The 15889-nt window shown below is 31.3% G+C and overlaps 2 protein-coding genes across 2 annotated transcripts; one reads left to right on the top strand and one right to left on the bottom strand.

Annotated features, from left to right (window-relative positions):
- Window positions 1-2350: 2350 nt before the first annotated feature.
- LOC111032530 lies at window positions 2351-3115 on the bottom strand. Its single transcript, XM_022312908.1, has one exon. The coding sequence runs from the start codon at window positions 3113-3115 to the stop codon at window positions 2351-2353; it is 765 nt and encodes a 254-aa protein (XP_022168600.1).
- A 10450-nt stretch (window positions 3116-13565) lies between these two features.
- Window positions 13566-15464, top strand: LOC111032540 (piggyBac transposable element-derived protein 4-like). Its single transcript, XM_022312920.1, has 2 exons — window positions 13566-13662; window positions 13858-15464. Exons 1-2 carry the CDS (start codon window positions 13566-13568, stop codon window positions 15462-15464), a joined length of 1704 nt encoding a protein of 567 aa, XP_022168612.1.
- Window positions 15465-15889: the final 425 nt, after the last annotated feature.

Here is a 15889-nt window from a genome sequence, read left to right on the forward strand (position 1 = left end):
GCTGGTGTCACATTAGCAACAAAATGTATTATTGATTTACGAAATATTTATCTCAATAATAAGTAATATAAGTTTCTCCCTACTAGAGGATTTTCTCAAGATTGTCTCGAAAATTTACTTTAATGTATTAGAAGTATTCAACCTATTCCAAATCCTTTACAGTTCAAGAGTAATTTGAAACTTGGTTATGTAGCTCAATTTCTAAAAAATGTATCCAATAGTAGCTACGATAAAGATAACAGAGGGTTCCTTGGTGATATATTAGACTTTTCAAAAATCAAGCCTATATCGTCTGAACCATCAGATAAAGAACCTGAATTATGTGATGCATTTAATAGTTCTACAAAATACTGAACAAAACTGTTTATACAATATAGCAGTTATATTATTAATTTTATGACACATTATTTAATTTTTTTTAAAGAACAATTTAACTCAAAGTATAACAAATCATAAATTCAGACTTTTCACTCCCTTTCCATTTATTTTTTTAGTTTTCACTTTAAAATGTCTCACATTTTCTTCAATAAAATAATTAAAATAATTGGTAAAAATATAAAAAAAAATGTTGACAGAAATTATTAAAAAATAATTATGTGCATTACCCTTGTATAGGAAATTGCAATACCTTACTCTTAAATAATAAAAATTTTATAATAAAATTAGTTAATTTTGATAGTTATTTTAATCATAAATATCCTAATAATTGGTTATACATAGTAGATATTGCAAGTTAATAAAGAAAATGTTCAAAATAATTATTAAGATGAGTATATTTTATTGACAAAAGTTATATTATTTAAAAATGATTAAAATTAGTTATTACTTTATATCATTATATCAATTTTATCATAACAATGTTTGTGACATTTCATACTTGTTTTTACTGGTTATAATATTTCAAAATATTTTTGGTTTTTTTATTTAGGTACTATATTTTTAAAATTTGACTGACATTTTATTTAACAACATACTCACAATTATCAGTTTTTTAAAAATATTTTATGACCATTAAAATATGTGTAAAACAGTGTGATTTAAAGTAGCAGTAAATTATTCATTTTTTTAGAATATTTAATTCAAACTTTTTTATTGCGTAAAGGACTTCAATTTACACTTATATTGAAAAATTCAAATTTTAGACCCAATCAAAATCTTGAAAGTTTAATACAAGATTCATAATTATTTATTATTACTGAAGTTTACTGCATGCAAGGGCACTGACGCACTGCGTTGTTTCGATAGTTATAGTACCTAACCTTTTTTTTTTTTACATTCTTATTAAGCACCCCAAGACACACATTTTGGAAAAAAAAAAACCTTAAAAATCGATAGGTTGCTAAACTAGACTTGTTCCGAGTTCTTTATTTTAGAAAAACTATTAGTATATTTATTAAGGTTACATACAAAAAAAATATTTTTAATTTATTGCAGATGTACTTGGATGGCCATACTTTTCAGAAGATTTTCCTTTTTTCAATAGTTCTTTTCCCCCTTGGACATATTTGTAGAATTCTGCGCAAGTCATTTTATAATTAACTTGAAACTGTAAAATCGACTCCATAGTCTCTGGGAGCAGGCGATTTCGTTCATCAGTCCACTGGGCCGACATTAACGAAAAAACTCTTTCCACAGTGGCATTGTGTGCAGGGATTGCAAACAAATACTCGCATAATTTCAACAGTTGACATTTTCTTTCATGATTTTCAGTTTCTTTAAAAAAAATAATCCATTTTTCTTCCACCGAATTGATCGACTTCCATTCTTCCGAAGCAAGTTTAACTTCTAATAAGTTTTTAAGATACATATATTGCTCAAAGATATTATCGCTTAAAGTTTCCACACCATTATTATTGAGGTATAAAATAGTATTTTCAATTTTTTCCCATTTTGGGGTTTCAGATAGTGTCATCCAGTCAAACACATCATACTTATCAAATGAAACAGACCACTTTTTCAGATACTCAGAAGCAGTGTTAAAAAATGATAGTGTTTCTTCTTCAAATTTTGAAATCAAAATTGTAGTTTCAGGTGTAGGATTCTCATTTTTAAGTTTCTGCATTTTCATTTTGGTTTGCATGCCAATAAATTTGGTAGATTTCCTTTCAATTAGGGTGTTTTGTGTTTCGTATAATATTTTTCTAATTTCAATTACTGACACTTTGTTCTTTTCAACGCTTTTTATGTTTTTATCAAACAAATTCAAGTTGGAATGCAGAATCAGGAAATAAATTTCACTAATCGGACTTTTAAAAAAATCTAAAATAATTTTAGGTACTCTTTCTTCAGAGTCAAAAAAATTTTTGAGTGGTGTCTAAAGTTTCAAAATTCTTTCAACCGCGGGCATTAATTACAGCCATCTTGTTCGTGAATGTGACAAAAGAGTTTGATAATTAATATCAACAAATGAACAGAACTCTTTCAGTTTCTCTGTCCTAACCGTGTATATTGCAAAATAATTAAATATTTTAAGAACAATAACTTCGACATCTACTGATAATATTCCAGAAGCGCTTGATATAGTATTGTGCCGAATATGGGCTGGACATCCAATACCTTCTATAGGTCTTCCCAGGTCTTCTTTTATTTTATGAAAAACATTGCATTGACCACGTCGTTGAAGCCCTCCGAAGTTGGTGTTGGTGTTGTCCCCACAAAAAGCAATTAGCTTATCCAATGGAATCTGCAATTGTCTTAAAGTGTCGATACAATATTTGGAGATAGTTTCCGACGTTTCATTTTTTAAAGAATCAAACTTCAATAGCTTATGTTGGATACCATCTTGTTCAGTGAAATATTGAATAATCAAAGGAAACATTTTTTGAGCTTTGTAGTTGGACGCATCAGTGCCTATTCCGTAATATGAAACTTCTTGCAATTTTTTTTTTATTTCTGACACAGAATGTGGTGCGAGAATATTTTTAACAATTGCTGTAGCCTTCGTTCTGGCTGTGGATTGTTTTGCTGCGATTTTAGAATCGGAATACAACATGGCATTCAGTTTTACGATACAATCAAGTGAACTGAAAGACTGATGATGTTTTACAACTTTATAAACTGTTGTTAGTTCTGCTGCCGTAATTAGCAACTCTTCTTGGGTATCTTGTTTAATCATAAATATGGATATGGGCGATGACGTCGATACAACAGCGAATTTTTTTTTGTGGTTAGTCGTAGAAATGTGGTGCTTTGCGTCAGCTTTACCTCTGTGAGTAACTGATAAAAAACAATTACAAAAAACACATAGCGCTTCTTCATCCGTACGCCTTTTTTTTATAAAACTCCACTCTTTCGTATATTCATCCAAAAAATGGCACTTTCTCTTTTTCGCCGCAGATATTTTCGTAAACAAACGTGTTGATATTTAAAATTACGCACTTTCCGAAAAAGAATATCGTACCGTACGCCGTCAAGTAAATAAAGCGACTGACTGACAATATTATCGACTTATGCAGTTATGCCGTGTGCCCGTGTCCTACGTAATTTGTAAATACCATGAATCCGATAATCGCTGTACGGACCGACCGATACGATTCTGAGAACGAACGAAAGTGTCAGACGTAAACAAGCGATACCTAACGATTATTATATTATCGATATGACCGATTTAATTGGATTTTAATCGCATACGTTTAGTTGTACAAGAACATGATACAAGTTGAAAAACAAAATTTTTTGTTTTCGATCATGTCATGCATATTTGTATGCAATAAAGCGAAATTTGCAATGCACAGTGTCAATCGGGACATTTTGGTCTTTTGTCGGGACGTCGGGACAGAGAGCTCAATATCGGTGACAGTCCCGATATATCGGGACGGATGACAACCCTAATCATGTAATATGCGTTAAGGGTCAATGTTTGAATGCGGGTTTTGACAAAAATAGAACCGATAGGGAATTCTGAAAAATGTCATTAGATTTCATGATAAATCTATTTTATTATAATATAAAAACCAAGATAAAAATTGTATATTCAATATAGTAAAATTAAGTATATCGTTCTAATGCATGAAAATAAATCTCAAATCAAAAAATATTAAACCACATTTGCTATTTTAAGTATTAGGTACAATATAAAATTGTTTGAATTCAGTTTTTATAAATGTACATAATTTTATTTGAGTTGGTAAAGGATTCTAAAACGCTTATTATACTGATAATTATTAAAGAAATGGAATTCTTTAACTTTTGTCTTATTTATAATATAGGTACCTATCTATATTCTATACAATAGTATAATACTAAATAATACATACCTATATAGAACAGAACTGTTTATAAACAGTATGTGCTGCTACTATGAGTAGCCTATATCGGTGGTTAAATATCTAATTAAATTCATACCTTCTGCAACTATTATCTGTTCATTGATGGCATTATGAATACAATTTATTTAATAGTGCAAACAAATTGTGTAAGTATCATGAGATATAATAAATAAAAGACAGTAAATTAAACTGATCAATAATGTAACAATGTAATATTCTATTTTATAATTGGGACACTCTACATTTAATGAGTGAGGAGTAGTGTTCAATTGTATATTGCTTATATATTTATGTACCAATAACTTAATTATATTGCAACATACATTCAATATGCATATTATATAATATATTAAATAAATAAACTATATTTAATACAGATCAATATAATATTATAGTATACCATACATAATACAGTGTATATAATAAAAATATTTTGGTTTTTTTAAAACAAAAATTGCAATGTATTAGTATTCATTAGCATGGTATTGACATCCATTTTGTTAACTAAATTCAATAATAATAATAGCCAAAACATACGATTTTAATCGGTTTGGCAATTTTTAATGCAGTATTTATCGCTATAAATAAATGGCTTCAATTTTTAAATTTTTGTAGTGGAAGTCAATTGACTACTCAATTGAGTAGGTTGCTCCAAAGGTTTATACCGCGGACGTACATATAGGACTGCCGACTGGTCACGACTCACGGACGCTCGCTACTGCACGTCTGCACGAGCCTTCGGAAAATTAATGTCACGCCCTGTGGGCCCACTAGCACATCTAGCGGTTAATATAGCAACTAAGCCGTTTATTTCGAATTTCATATTATTTTAATCAACATTAATTATAATATTATAATATTCAATAACATTGTGTGTATCTTCTTCATCCGCGTTAAAAATATATTGAACCTTTTTAAAACCCCTCCAAAAATTGCATCTTAATGTTTTAATTTGCATAATATAATATTATTAAATCTGTAAAATAAAATCTTATAATGAGTAAATTAATTATTCAAAATTCCTATTCTATTATTCTAACTTATCCTTTCCTCTTTAGCTAAATTAAATATGGTACAGTTTTGCTGTTTTCTCCATTGTGGGTCAAAAAAGGGACACAACATATCTTCGTAAGTCGTATTAAAATTATACATTTAATCACTAACAAAACAGTAGGTAGTAGGGAATATTTATAAGTACTATACCTATACAATTATTGTTTAATATATATATGTGTACATACATATTTTATATACATTTGTTTAATTAATGAACTGGTGTCATTGAACTGGTGAAAACTGATATATGTTCCCTCATTCAATATAAGTTTCCTTGAACAGAGTATCAAGAACAAATTACCAGCATTATTATCAGCTATTACTTTATTACTTGTCAATGAGAATGAAACAATACACTAAAATGATTGACTCAAATATAATTAAACATAATAGACTAAGAAAAAAATGGCTAAACTGAAAAAAACGAAAAAAGTACTTACTAAATCTTATAAAAATAATTATAATTGTCTTACGTAAACTTAATAAATATGTCTTTAATTTGCTTTTTATATTAAATTATACATTTTTTTGCTTCATACTTTTTAATGCTAATTCCAAGTTCCAAATTACTAATTATAAATTAGTATTAGTACTTATCGTTTACGTAGTCAGCAACGGTTTTTTTTTTTTAGATTTCTGATGAGCAAAATAATTAATCATATCTTCGAAGCACAGTTTTTGGCGATCAATTTCTATGCACATTACTGACCAATTTATGAGCCGTTTTTGCAACAATGTCGTCGGAAATTTGTTTTTCAATTTTTTTAGTTTCAAATTTATTACAGACACTAATAAAATATTATATTCTATATTTTAAATATAGTTAAATAAAATGAAAAAGTTTAAAATTGAATTCCTATTCAATTTGATTATTATTGTAGTTAATTATATAATAAAATGACTCAATTTTGTAATAATTTATGTTATTCGGGGCTCCAACCTGATGGGGAATCTGGCCTTGTGCCCAATTCGGTGAAGACGGAACTGCATAGTACCTAGTAATACGTCAGTACCGTGAATTTGTGCCCCATTTATTGGTTAGGTTAGGTTGAAAACGGAATAGAGGTGTCATCTCTCCAGCAAAGGACAATGATAGAGATCAAGGACTTAGACCAATGGACGGTAACAGAGGAGGTAGCTGATGTGGTTGCAGATGCAACAGGTGCCAGCCATGACACCACGAGAGTGATAAGTCTCAGGAAAGGATATGGAAGAACGCAGACGGCCTTCGCATTACTTCTAACAGCATTATGTCAAAAGGTCATAGGGCACAGGCTAAGAGTTGGAATGGTTAACTGCAGGATCAGGCAAGGTGAACAGAAGACGAGGTGTTACTGCTGCCTCTCGTTTGGCCATGTGTTCAGCGAATGCAAATTTCCCGGACAGAAGTCTATGCTGCTGGCGTTGCGAAGTTAAAGGCCACAAAGCGGCAAAATGCGAGGCTACGACTGGAGTGCCGAAGGAGTTTGCCATTCAATTGGAAAACGAAGAGACAGGAGCGGTAAATGTAAAACAGTCGTAATGGGTTCGCAACATCGTAACCCCGTGCGAGCAGTCCCTTCGGTGTTGATTAACGTTATCCAGATCAATCTGAATCACTTTGGGCTACTCAGCAACTACTTCTGCAGACAATGGCTGAACTAGATGTTACGACCATCGCTGTGATAAGTGATTATCATCGACTGATGGGTGGCGATGAACAATGGGTCGCGAGTGTTGACCTCAAATGCGCGATTTTGGCGTTGGATAGTTCCCATAAGCCAATTGCTGATCATGGTGATGGAATTGGTTTCGCTTGGGCGAAGGTTGATAACGCCCTAGTCTAAAGTTTCTATTGCCGTCCCAACTGCATGATTGTTGAGTTTGATGCTTTTCTTGGTGGCCTCAAGAAGTGTCCATGCGACATCAAGAAAGCAGCCAGGCTAACCTCATTGTGGGCGGTGATTTTAATGCTCACTTTTAATGGGGCTCGGCTACTGATGATACCAGAGGGCCTTTATTATCAGACTTTACTTCATCTTTAGGCTTAGTCGTCTGCAAGGTAGATACTACATCTACGGCCACTTATAGGCGTGTTAATGCAGTTTCGGTCATTGATGTCACACTGACGAGACGCCTACCGAACAATCGCCCGCTGGTTGACGGTTGGAACGCGCTGGATGGTACATATTCCGCCAGTGACCATATATACATCACGTCTATAGCGGTCACTTCAGATTGTGGCCGCTCCACCAACGGGCCCGTTAGAACTCCTGTTGTCGGCTAGTCCGTTAAGAGGCTCAACCCGGATGCGGATAATGCTCACTGGGATATGGTGGACGCACCATTCCCCTTACCAGCGGAAGCGTCTCCTGACGACTACGCCAATCGTCTCAACGAGCTACTGTCGCAGCGATGCCACGTAGAACCGAACTGAAGGGGAAGAGTTCGGTCTATTGGTGGAATATTGTGATTGCGGATTTGCGGAAGATTGCTAGCTATTGCTACCCGAAGGAGTTATCAGCGTGCTGGTCGCAGATCAACCTCAAACTCACTCGATTCGGAGCTCGGGGCGTACAATAAAGCTAGGGCACACCTGAAGTGTGCTATAAAGAAGGCTGAAGATAAATGTTGGATGGAACTATGCATCGCTGTTGATAACGACCCTTGGAGCGTACCATATAGACTGGTGACCAAAAGGGTCGGTAGTCACTCTCTGAATGTTGCTCGTGGCCTGTACCCACTTCTGGGTGGTTAGTGGCCCCCAATTGTTGTGTATTGATCTTGCGTATTACCTATTATCATTTGTAATGTATGCATTTTGATTTAATAAATGATGCGGGCAGGGAGGCAGAAATGGGGAAACCTACTTCCCTCCCTGTTTGCGGTTCAATAAGAAATAAAAGGTTAGGTTAGGTTAGGTTACATTTGATCCAAGTAAGGAGATCAGTTTAGATATGTTAAGAGGTGTAAATATTGAAGAAATTGCTAGTCAACAATGGGCTTTAATATTTATTAATCGGCGGCAACTACGTGAGGGGATGATGTTAAAACGTAATAATGAGGGGGTCAGAATAATAAAATTGAATCCTACTAATTTGAAAGTGTATACGTCAATTCAAGGAAGGCACTCTGTTATTATGGAAAATTTTAGTTCAGCTGATATAGCTAGTAATTTAGAACTAGAAACGCAATTGGGTTTAAAAGCAGTACTTACAAATGTATGATGTAGTCTCTCCTTGCGTACTTAAGATTGGTGCATGGATGTAATTACGGGGGGGAGGGGGGGGTGGATATGGGGGATAGATCCCCCATGTGCTGTATTTATATACTGTTGTTGTTTTACAAAACACAAATTACTACATAGTGTACCTACTGATAAATCACTTATAAATAATTAGTTATGCAGTTTTTAAAATCTCATATTTTAAATTGACATGTGTTTCGTGCTCATTCTGTACTGGAATATCACACTCTTTCTATCCTAAAATCTGATGAGTTTCTAAGAATTTACTTAAAGAAAGTGCCTACAATAGTAGAACGCATTGATTCAGATAGGTAAAACAATATTTTAAATTTATAAATTACTGTTATATTGAAAAGATTCTGTTTAATTAGTACTGAAAAGCATTAAATAAATGTATGAATGTGTATTTCTCATTATCATATTTTAAAGAGTACAAAAAATCAAAAATATTAGGCAGTGGCTCATTCCAATTATAGATGTGTAATACTCTATGGCCGACAAGAAATAGCTATGCTTGGACATACTGATTCTCGAAAAATTGACTGTAGGTTTCAACATGTGTTTATTTATTTAATTTAATTTTTTAATTGTTTTCTTCTTTTATTTTTAGTTGAAAGTTCTTTGAATCAAGGCAATTTTAGAGCTATATTAAAGTATAGGGCAAAAGGTGATGAATATTTAAAACAGATCCTTACACATGAAGGAAGAAACAAATATATTACACCTCAGATTCAAAATGAAATTATTGTTGCATGTGGAGATGTTATTTTAAACAATATTGTCAAACGTGTAAATGAGTCTGGGTGTCTTTCAGTTTTAGTAGATGAAACTACTGACATTTGCACAAAAGAACAAATGGCTCTATGTCTTGGTTATGTTGATGATAGTTTTTTAAAATTCATTACAGTAAACAGTTTAACTGGTTGTAATCTTGCTAAGTCGATAATAAATGGTCCGTAATAAAGTAAAAAAAGGTTACTAGTATTTAGTAAGTCATTCACTGAAAATTATTATTACTATTCATTTATATTTATAGGTTTAATAAGCTGTGGTATAAATTGTGACTTCTTATTTGGCCAAGGATATGATAGCGCTAGCAACATGTCTGGCCAATATAAAGGTGTTTAATCAATTATTAAAGAGCAATACCCCTATGTCATATACGTGCATTGTGCAACGCATTCACTTAACTTGGCTTTTTCAAGTGCAAGTGAAATTCAATCAATAAGAAATTGTTTAGGAATAATTGAAAAGTTCTATGTGTTTTTTAATACTCCTAAGGAAACACTGTACTTTTGAATTGTATTGAAAAAAGTGATGAAGAGCCTAAATTCAAAACATTGAAAAGACTGTGTGCAACAAGATTTGTCAACGTTATGATGCTATATCAGATTTTATACAACTTTTTTCATATGTAATGGATTCATTAGATGTTATTAAAGATTGGAATGATACTATAGCTACTAATGCATCATTGTTATTAAAATAAATTGATACTGAGTTTCTTATATCTCTACAAAATGCAAAAGTAATATAAAACAATTATAACCACCATTAACTAACCTTTTTATTAAATATAATTTGTTAAATTATTTCTAGCTGGTTTTTTCATTTGGTTTGCCATTATGCAAATTACTTCAAAAAGAACAAATGGACTTAAAATTAGCAGTGTCTCTTGCAAAAGATATTATTGGTAGTCTGGAAGAAATTTGACGGAATTGTGATAGTGAATTTAATAAATTATTTTTGGAAGCAAAGTAAGCCTATTGGTTTATAATTCATTTATATTATGTATTGTAAAATATCATTTTCTAAAAATTGTAATGTAATATTTATAACATTAATATATACATTATTTATTTATTTATTTATTATAATTGAATAGGAAAATGTCAGAAGTTGTTGGAATTGAAATGTGCGGGAAACGAATAACAAATAGACAAAAGCATCGACCAAATCCAAGTACACACTTAAATATAGAAGATTTTTACAAAGTTACAGTGTTCATACCATACTTGGATTATTTTATTAACCAATTACAGGAACGTTTTCTGTCCCATTCAGAAATTTTTGAAGGTTAGTATTTTAAATTTAAGGTAAATTACTGGGTATTAAAATACTTTTTTTAGGATTTCAATGTCTGTTTTCTGCTGAAATTTCATCTACTGATGAAATATCATTCAAGAAATTAATCAATTTCTATTCTGCAAAACTGGATGTAGTTAATTCATTAGCTGAACTTAAAATGTGCAGTAGAAAATTAAGACAATTAAAACAACCAGATATCAATCCTAAAACCGGAATTGAAGCTTTTAAACTGTGTAACGTGGATATTTACCCCAATAGACATTTTTTATTAAAAATTGTATGCACACTCCCTGTTTCTACTTCAACACCTGAAAGAACATTCTCAAGTTTAAAGAGAATTAATACATACCTTAGAAATAGTATGACAGAGTTGATAAATTATTTGAAACTAAAATTCAATATTTACTATAATATTATTATGTTATTCATTAATTCATTTATAGGATCGTCTAAATGGTCTATCGTTGTTGGCCATTCATAATGATATTGAAGTGGAACATGATAAAATACTTGACATATTGGCGCGAAAACCAAAAAAATTGGAAATTTTGTTATAATGATATAATCTTAATTTGTTAATAATATAATGTAATAAATATATATTAAAAAAAATGATTTGTTTAATATCATTTAATTTTAAAATGCATCATGTTGAAAAGTAAATTAGTGGTAAGATCGAAAGGTTGTGTGGGGGGCGAAGCCCTACACTGTTTTATGGTTACAAAATATTCATATCCCCTCTCATAAAACATTTATAATTTCGCCACTGGATTGGTAGCAATGTAAGGACTGAGGATTATGACGCCGGAGTTGCTTATACTTTGGATGGTTTACCAACTATAGAGATAAGAAGAGCCATAAATTCACAGAGAATATATAATACACAGCATACTATGCTACCAAAAGAGGTTAGAGATCTTGCTCTCACCACTACTGTTGTTGATGGTATAGGCGGAACCCAGATTACTAACTGTTTTGACGGAACCATTGAATATGCAATTATTAATGCTGCCTTAGCCACATGGGAGTAGGGGTAATACCATTATCTGAATACAATGAAAGGCTGAGGGCGTGACTCCTGAGTATTATACATTGAAGCGTTATTCGTCCCTTGAGGAAAAAAACGGGAAAGTGTATTTTCTAGACAGAAGACAGTCTCTTGGCATATTATTGGAGCTTGAAAGAAGTAGTTGTTCGGAGATCTCTTCGGGTTGATTAAGAAGGATATCGAAGTCGTTCCTGTTACAGTACAGCACAGCAGACGTCCATGATAGGCACACAGATTGGCGTAGAGAGTAAAATTTCAACAAATCAAGTATCAGCAGGCTCACAGTTAATAAGTCTAATTAACAAGTTCGATAATGATAGGGTTAGATCTTTAATAGTTATAGCATGTATATTTCCTAAAGTTAGATTGGACATAGGATATCAGAGTGTGCCTAGCATCACTGATGTTATTGCACTGCGTTAGAGATATTTTTCTTGCCTGGAAGGTCTATGTCTGACGAAACATACACCACAAGTATGCGTATAATCCTGTCTTATTTGACGATGACGCCATATGATACTTGTAATGCCATGAATGCTGAGGCTCAACGCAATGCATAAAGAGCTCAAAATTGGCTTTTTGTTAACCCTTTCACTTCCATTGACGCACATGTGCGTTCACTCGTTTATAATGTTATCAGATAATCTGATAGAAAAATTGATAACTGCTAAATTGTAGTATTTTCAAAGACGAATTGAACTACGTAAAAAAAAACATGGTACTGTTCTTATCAAAGAAGTTACATGCAATCACAGATATATATAATAACTAGATACCCGACTTCTTCTTATCAATGACGCTGGCAGCCATTTACAACTATGGCAATGTTTACAATGATAACAATAGTTCATATCAAACAAGTCTGTTGCCCAACTTACTGACTACTGAGTACTGACCCTTTTTCGACGATTATTGTAGGTATTTGACATTTGTATAATATTATTAATTTAAGATGGTGATGTCATGTTGTGTACATTTTTGCACGAATCGACATTCAACAAATGGAGTTAGGTTAATCCCTTAATATTTCTAAGTAAGATGAAAAAATTATTCATTACTGTAATAATAAATTTTCTCTGGATCAAACTATATTAAAAGAATTAGATTGCACTAATATAAGTATTTTGGAAAGACCTCATAAGATGATAATTATTAGTTTATTAACAAAAAAGTACCTGAGTGTTAGGCTTAAATCATTGGGAAAAACCACTTCAAACATTTTTGCAGTTAGTAAACGTCAAAAACTGACAAAATTGATTTTGTTTGCTAATCAGTTATTATTACCACATTTTGAAATAGGCAGCTTACAGTCAATTCCATTATTCATATTCAATGATTCTTTGATTTAAACTTATATTTTTAGGCTTACAGTAAATCGTACAATGTAAAATGAGTTGAACTTAACTGGTTCATCCATCAATTATGGTATAATTATGTATAACTGTATAAGAATNTATTAATTTTATTAAAAAATAATTATATTATGAGTATATTGTTATGAAATATTTGTATCAATTGTATCACAATGTATGATATCAAAACGATTAAAAAATGATAAAAATTTGTAAACATTGCCATAGTCACAAATGGCGTAGGGCATCATAATTTAATAACGTTGTGGTATATGGAGTCGGGTATCTAGTTATTATATATATCTGTGCATGCAATCTAATATTTTCTAATGTCCCAGGTTTCCCAAAATATTGTTATCAGTTGTTATGTTTTGATAATTTGTTATCAATATTTGATGTTTTGAATTTTTAAACGTTCATCAGTCATCACGTATTTAGTATTTACTGTACACATAAGTGACTACGTTTGTATTCATTTTTGTTATACTTGTGTTTTTGTTGTCGGTATTATTCTACCTAGTTCTATCATGTCACATATTATGAGTGATGAAAGTATATTGGCAAGTTTGGATGAAATTATAGCAAATGAGGAGTCAGACGACGAATTTATTAGTGATTTATTCGGTAATTATTATTATTAAATCGTTATAGTACATATTATATAAAATATATATCCTATAAACTTATGTATTGTATTATTTTGTATACGGTTATGAACAATTGCTATACATAAGTTCATGATAACATATCGTATAAGGTATACCATGTTGATATATGCTGTAAATTGTTTATTTATTTGTACTATGTATTTTAAAGTAGTTTTTGATGATGAAGAAGAAATTGTACAATCTGATAATGAAGAAGAAACTGAAGTTTCATTTCCAACACATCAACCAAAAGTAATTGTACCTCAAAAAATTAACAAAGACATGTTTATTCCAAATTTTAAATGGAAATCTGGTACACCATTTCAACCTAAGGTTCACCAGTTTTGTTCTGCTAAAAGTGGTATTCAAAAAGAGTTTGAACTGAACAGTAACTCTACTATTTTAGATTTTTTTGAAGCTCTTGTGACTCCATTTTTATTGGGCAAAGTTGCTTATGAAACAAATGAATACTTTAGGCAAAATAATGTTATGTCATCTCGTGATACAAGTTGGTATGACACTACATCAGAAGAGTTATATTTATTCATTTCAATACAAATGCTTATGGCCAGAAATAAAAAACTTGAAATTGCAGATTATTGGTCTACAGATCCACTACTTTATTCTCCTATTTTTGGAAAAACCATGAGTAGAAATCGGTTTCAATTACTTTTACGTTACATTCATTTTTGTAATAATAACAATCAAATCAAAAATGACCGCTTATTCAAAATTGATATGGTATTACAAGACATAAAGAATAATTTCAGATCTGCTATGGTGCCATTTCAAAATCTGGTTATAGATGAGAGTTTGGTGTTATGGAAAGGAAGACATTCATTTAATCAATTCATAAGGACTAAACGTCATCGGTTTGGAGTCAAATTTTTTATTTTATGTGATGTAGAAACAGACTATATTTTAGATTTTATAATATACACAGGAAAAACTACACGTCTTGTTTCATGTGATGCTAACTTAGGGCAATCAGGTGCTGTTGTAAAAACATTGATGAAAAGATATTTGAATAAAGGTCATACTTTATATACTGACAACTGGTATACATCACCAATATTATCAATGTACTTGCATAAAAAAAAGACCAATACTTGTGGAACTGTAAGATGCAATCGTCGAGGAATGCCACCATTTAAAAAAACTAAATTTCAACCAGGTCAAACTGAAAGTAAACATACTGGAAAAATGTTAACAATAAAATGGATGGACCGGAGAGAGGTGCATATGCTTACCACAATACATGAAGATGAACAGTTACCAATTCAAAAACATGGTAAAATAACAATGAAACCTAAATGTGTTAAAGAATACAACGAAAATATGGGATCTGTAGATAAAACTGATATGTTACTAAGTAGTGTAGAGTGTGTAAGAAAAACAATAAAATGGTACAAAAAAATATTTTTCCATTTGATAGATTTATCATTGTTAAATGCTTACTCATCATATAAAACAGTTACTGGAAACCATATACCAATAGCTCAGTTTCAAATAGAACTAATAAGACAAATAATAGAAAAATATCATACCAATCGTTTAACAAAATCAAGACCACCAACTAAAGACCAACCATCAAAACTAATTGATAGGCATTTTCCATCAGAAGTTCCAGCAACACAATCTGGAAGGCTTGCCAGAAGAAGATGCCAACTATGCAAGAAGAATAATAAGAGAACTGACACTAGATATATGTGTACAGAATGTGATGTGGGCTTATGCGCAGCACCTTGTTTTAGTATATACCATACAACAAAATGTTGACTACTATTTTTTTTATATTTAATTATAGACTGTACCTAGTATAATACTTAAGTATAATTACATGTAGTGTTTTAATTCTAATCCATGTATTTTTTTTTTTTTTTAATAAATAATTAATTTTTGCAATTTATAATATATGCGTTATTAATTACCAATTAACGATAAATGTTGAGAACCAATGGCTGATCAATTAAAAAATACTTACAACTAATTAGGAAATTAACCAATTAATTTTTTTTTTTGCTGATTATTATTGATTCAAGGAATTCATTAAATATAATAAAAAAAAAATGAAAATTCAAAAAAAAAAAAAGCTTGGCCTGGCAGTGGTATATAATTTTAAAGTGCTTGGCAGGGAAAAGGTTAACAGGACGCAGGTAATTAACCTGCTAATAAGGTCATCTCCCATATTTTCCAATAGTCAG

Source organism: Myzus persicae, unplaced genomic scaffold (assembly GCF_001856785.1).
Source record: "Myzus persicae strain clone G006 unplaced genomic scaffold, MPER_G0061.0, whole genome shotgun sequence".
NCBI classification, from domain to species: domain Eukaryota; kingdom Metazoa; phylum Arthropoda; class Insecta; order Hemiptera; family Aphididae; genus Myzus; species Myzus persicae.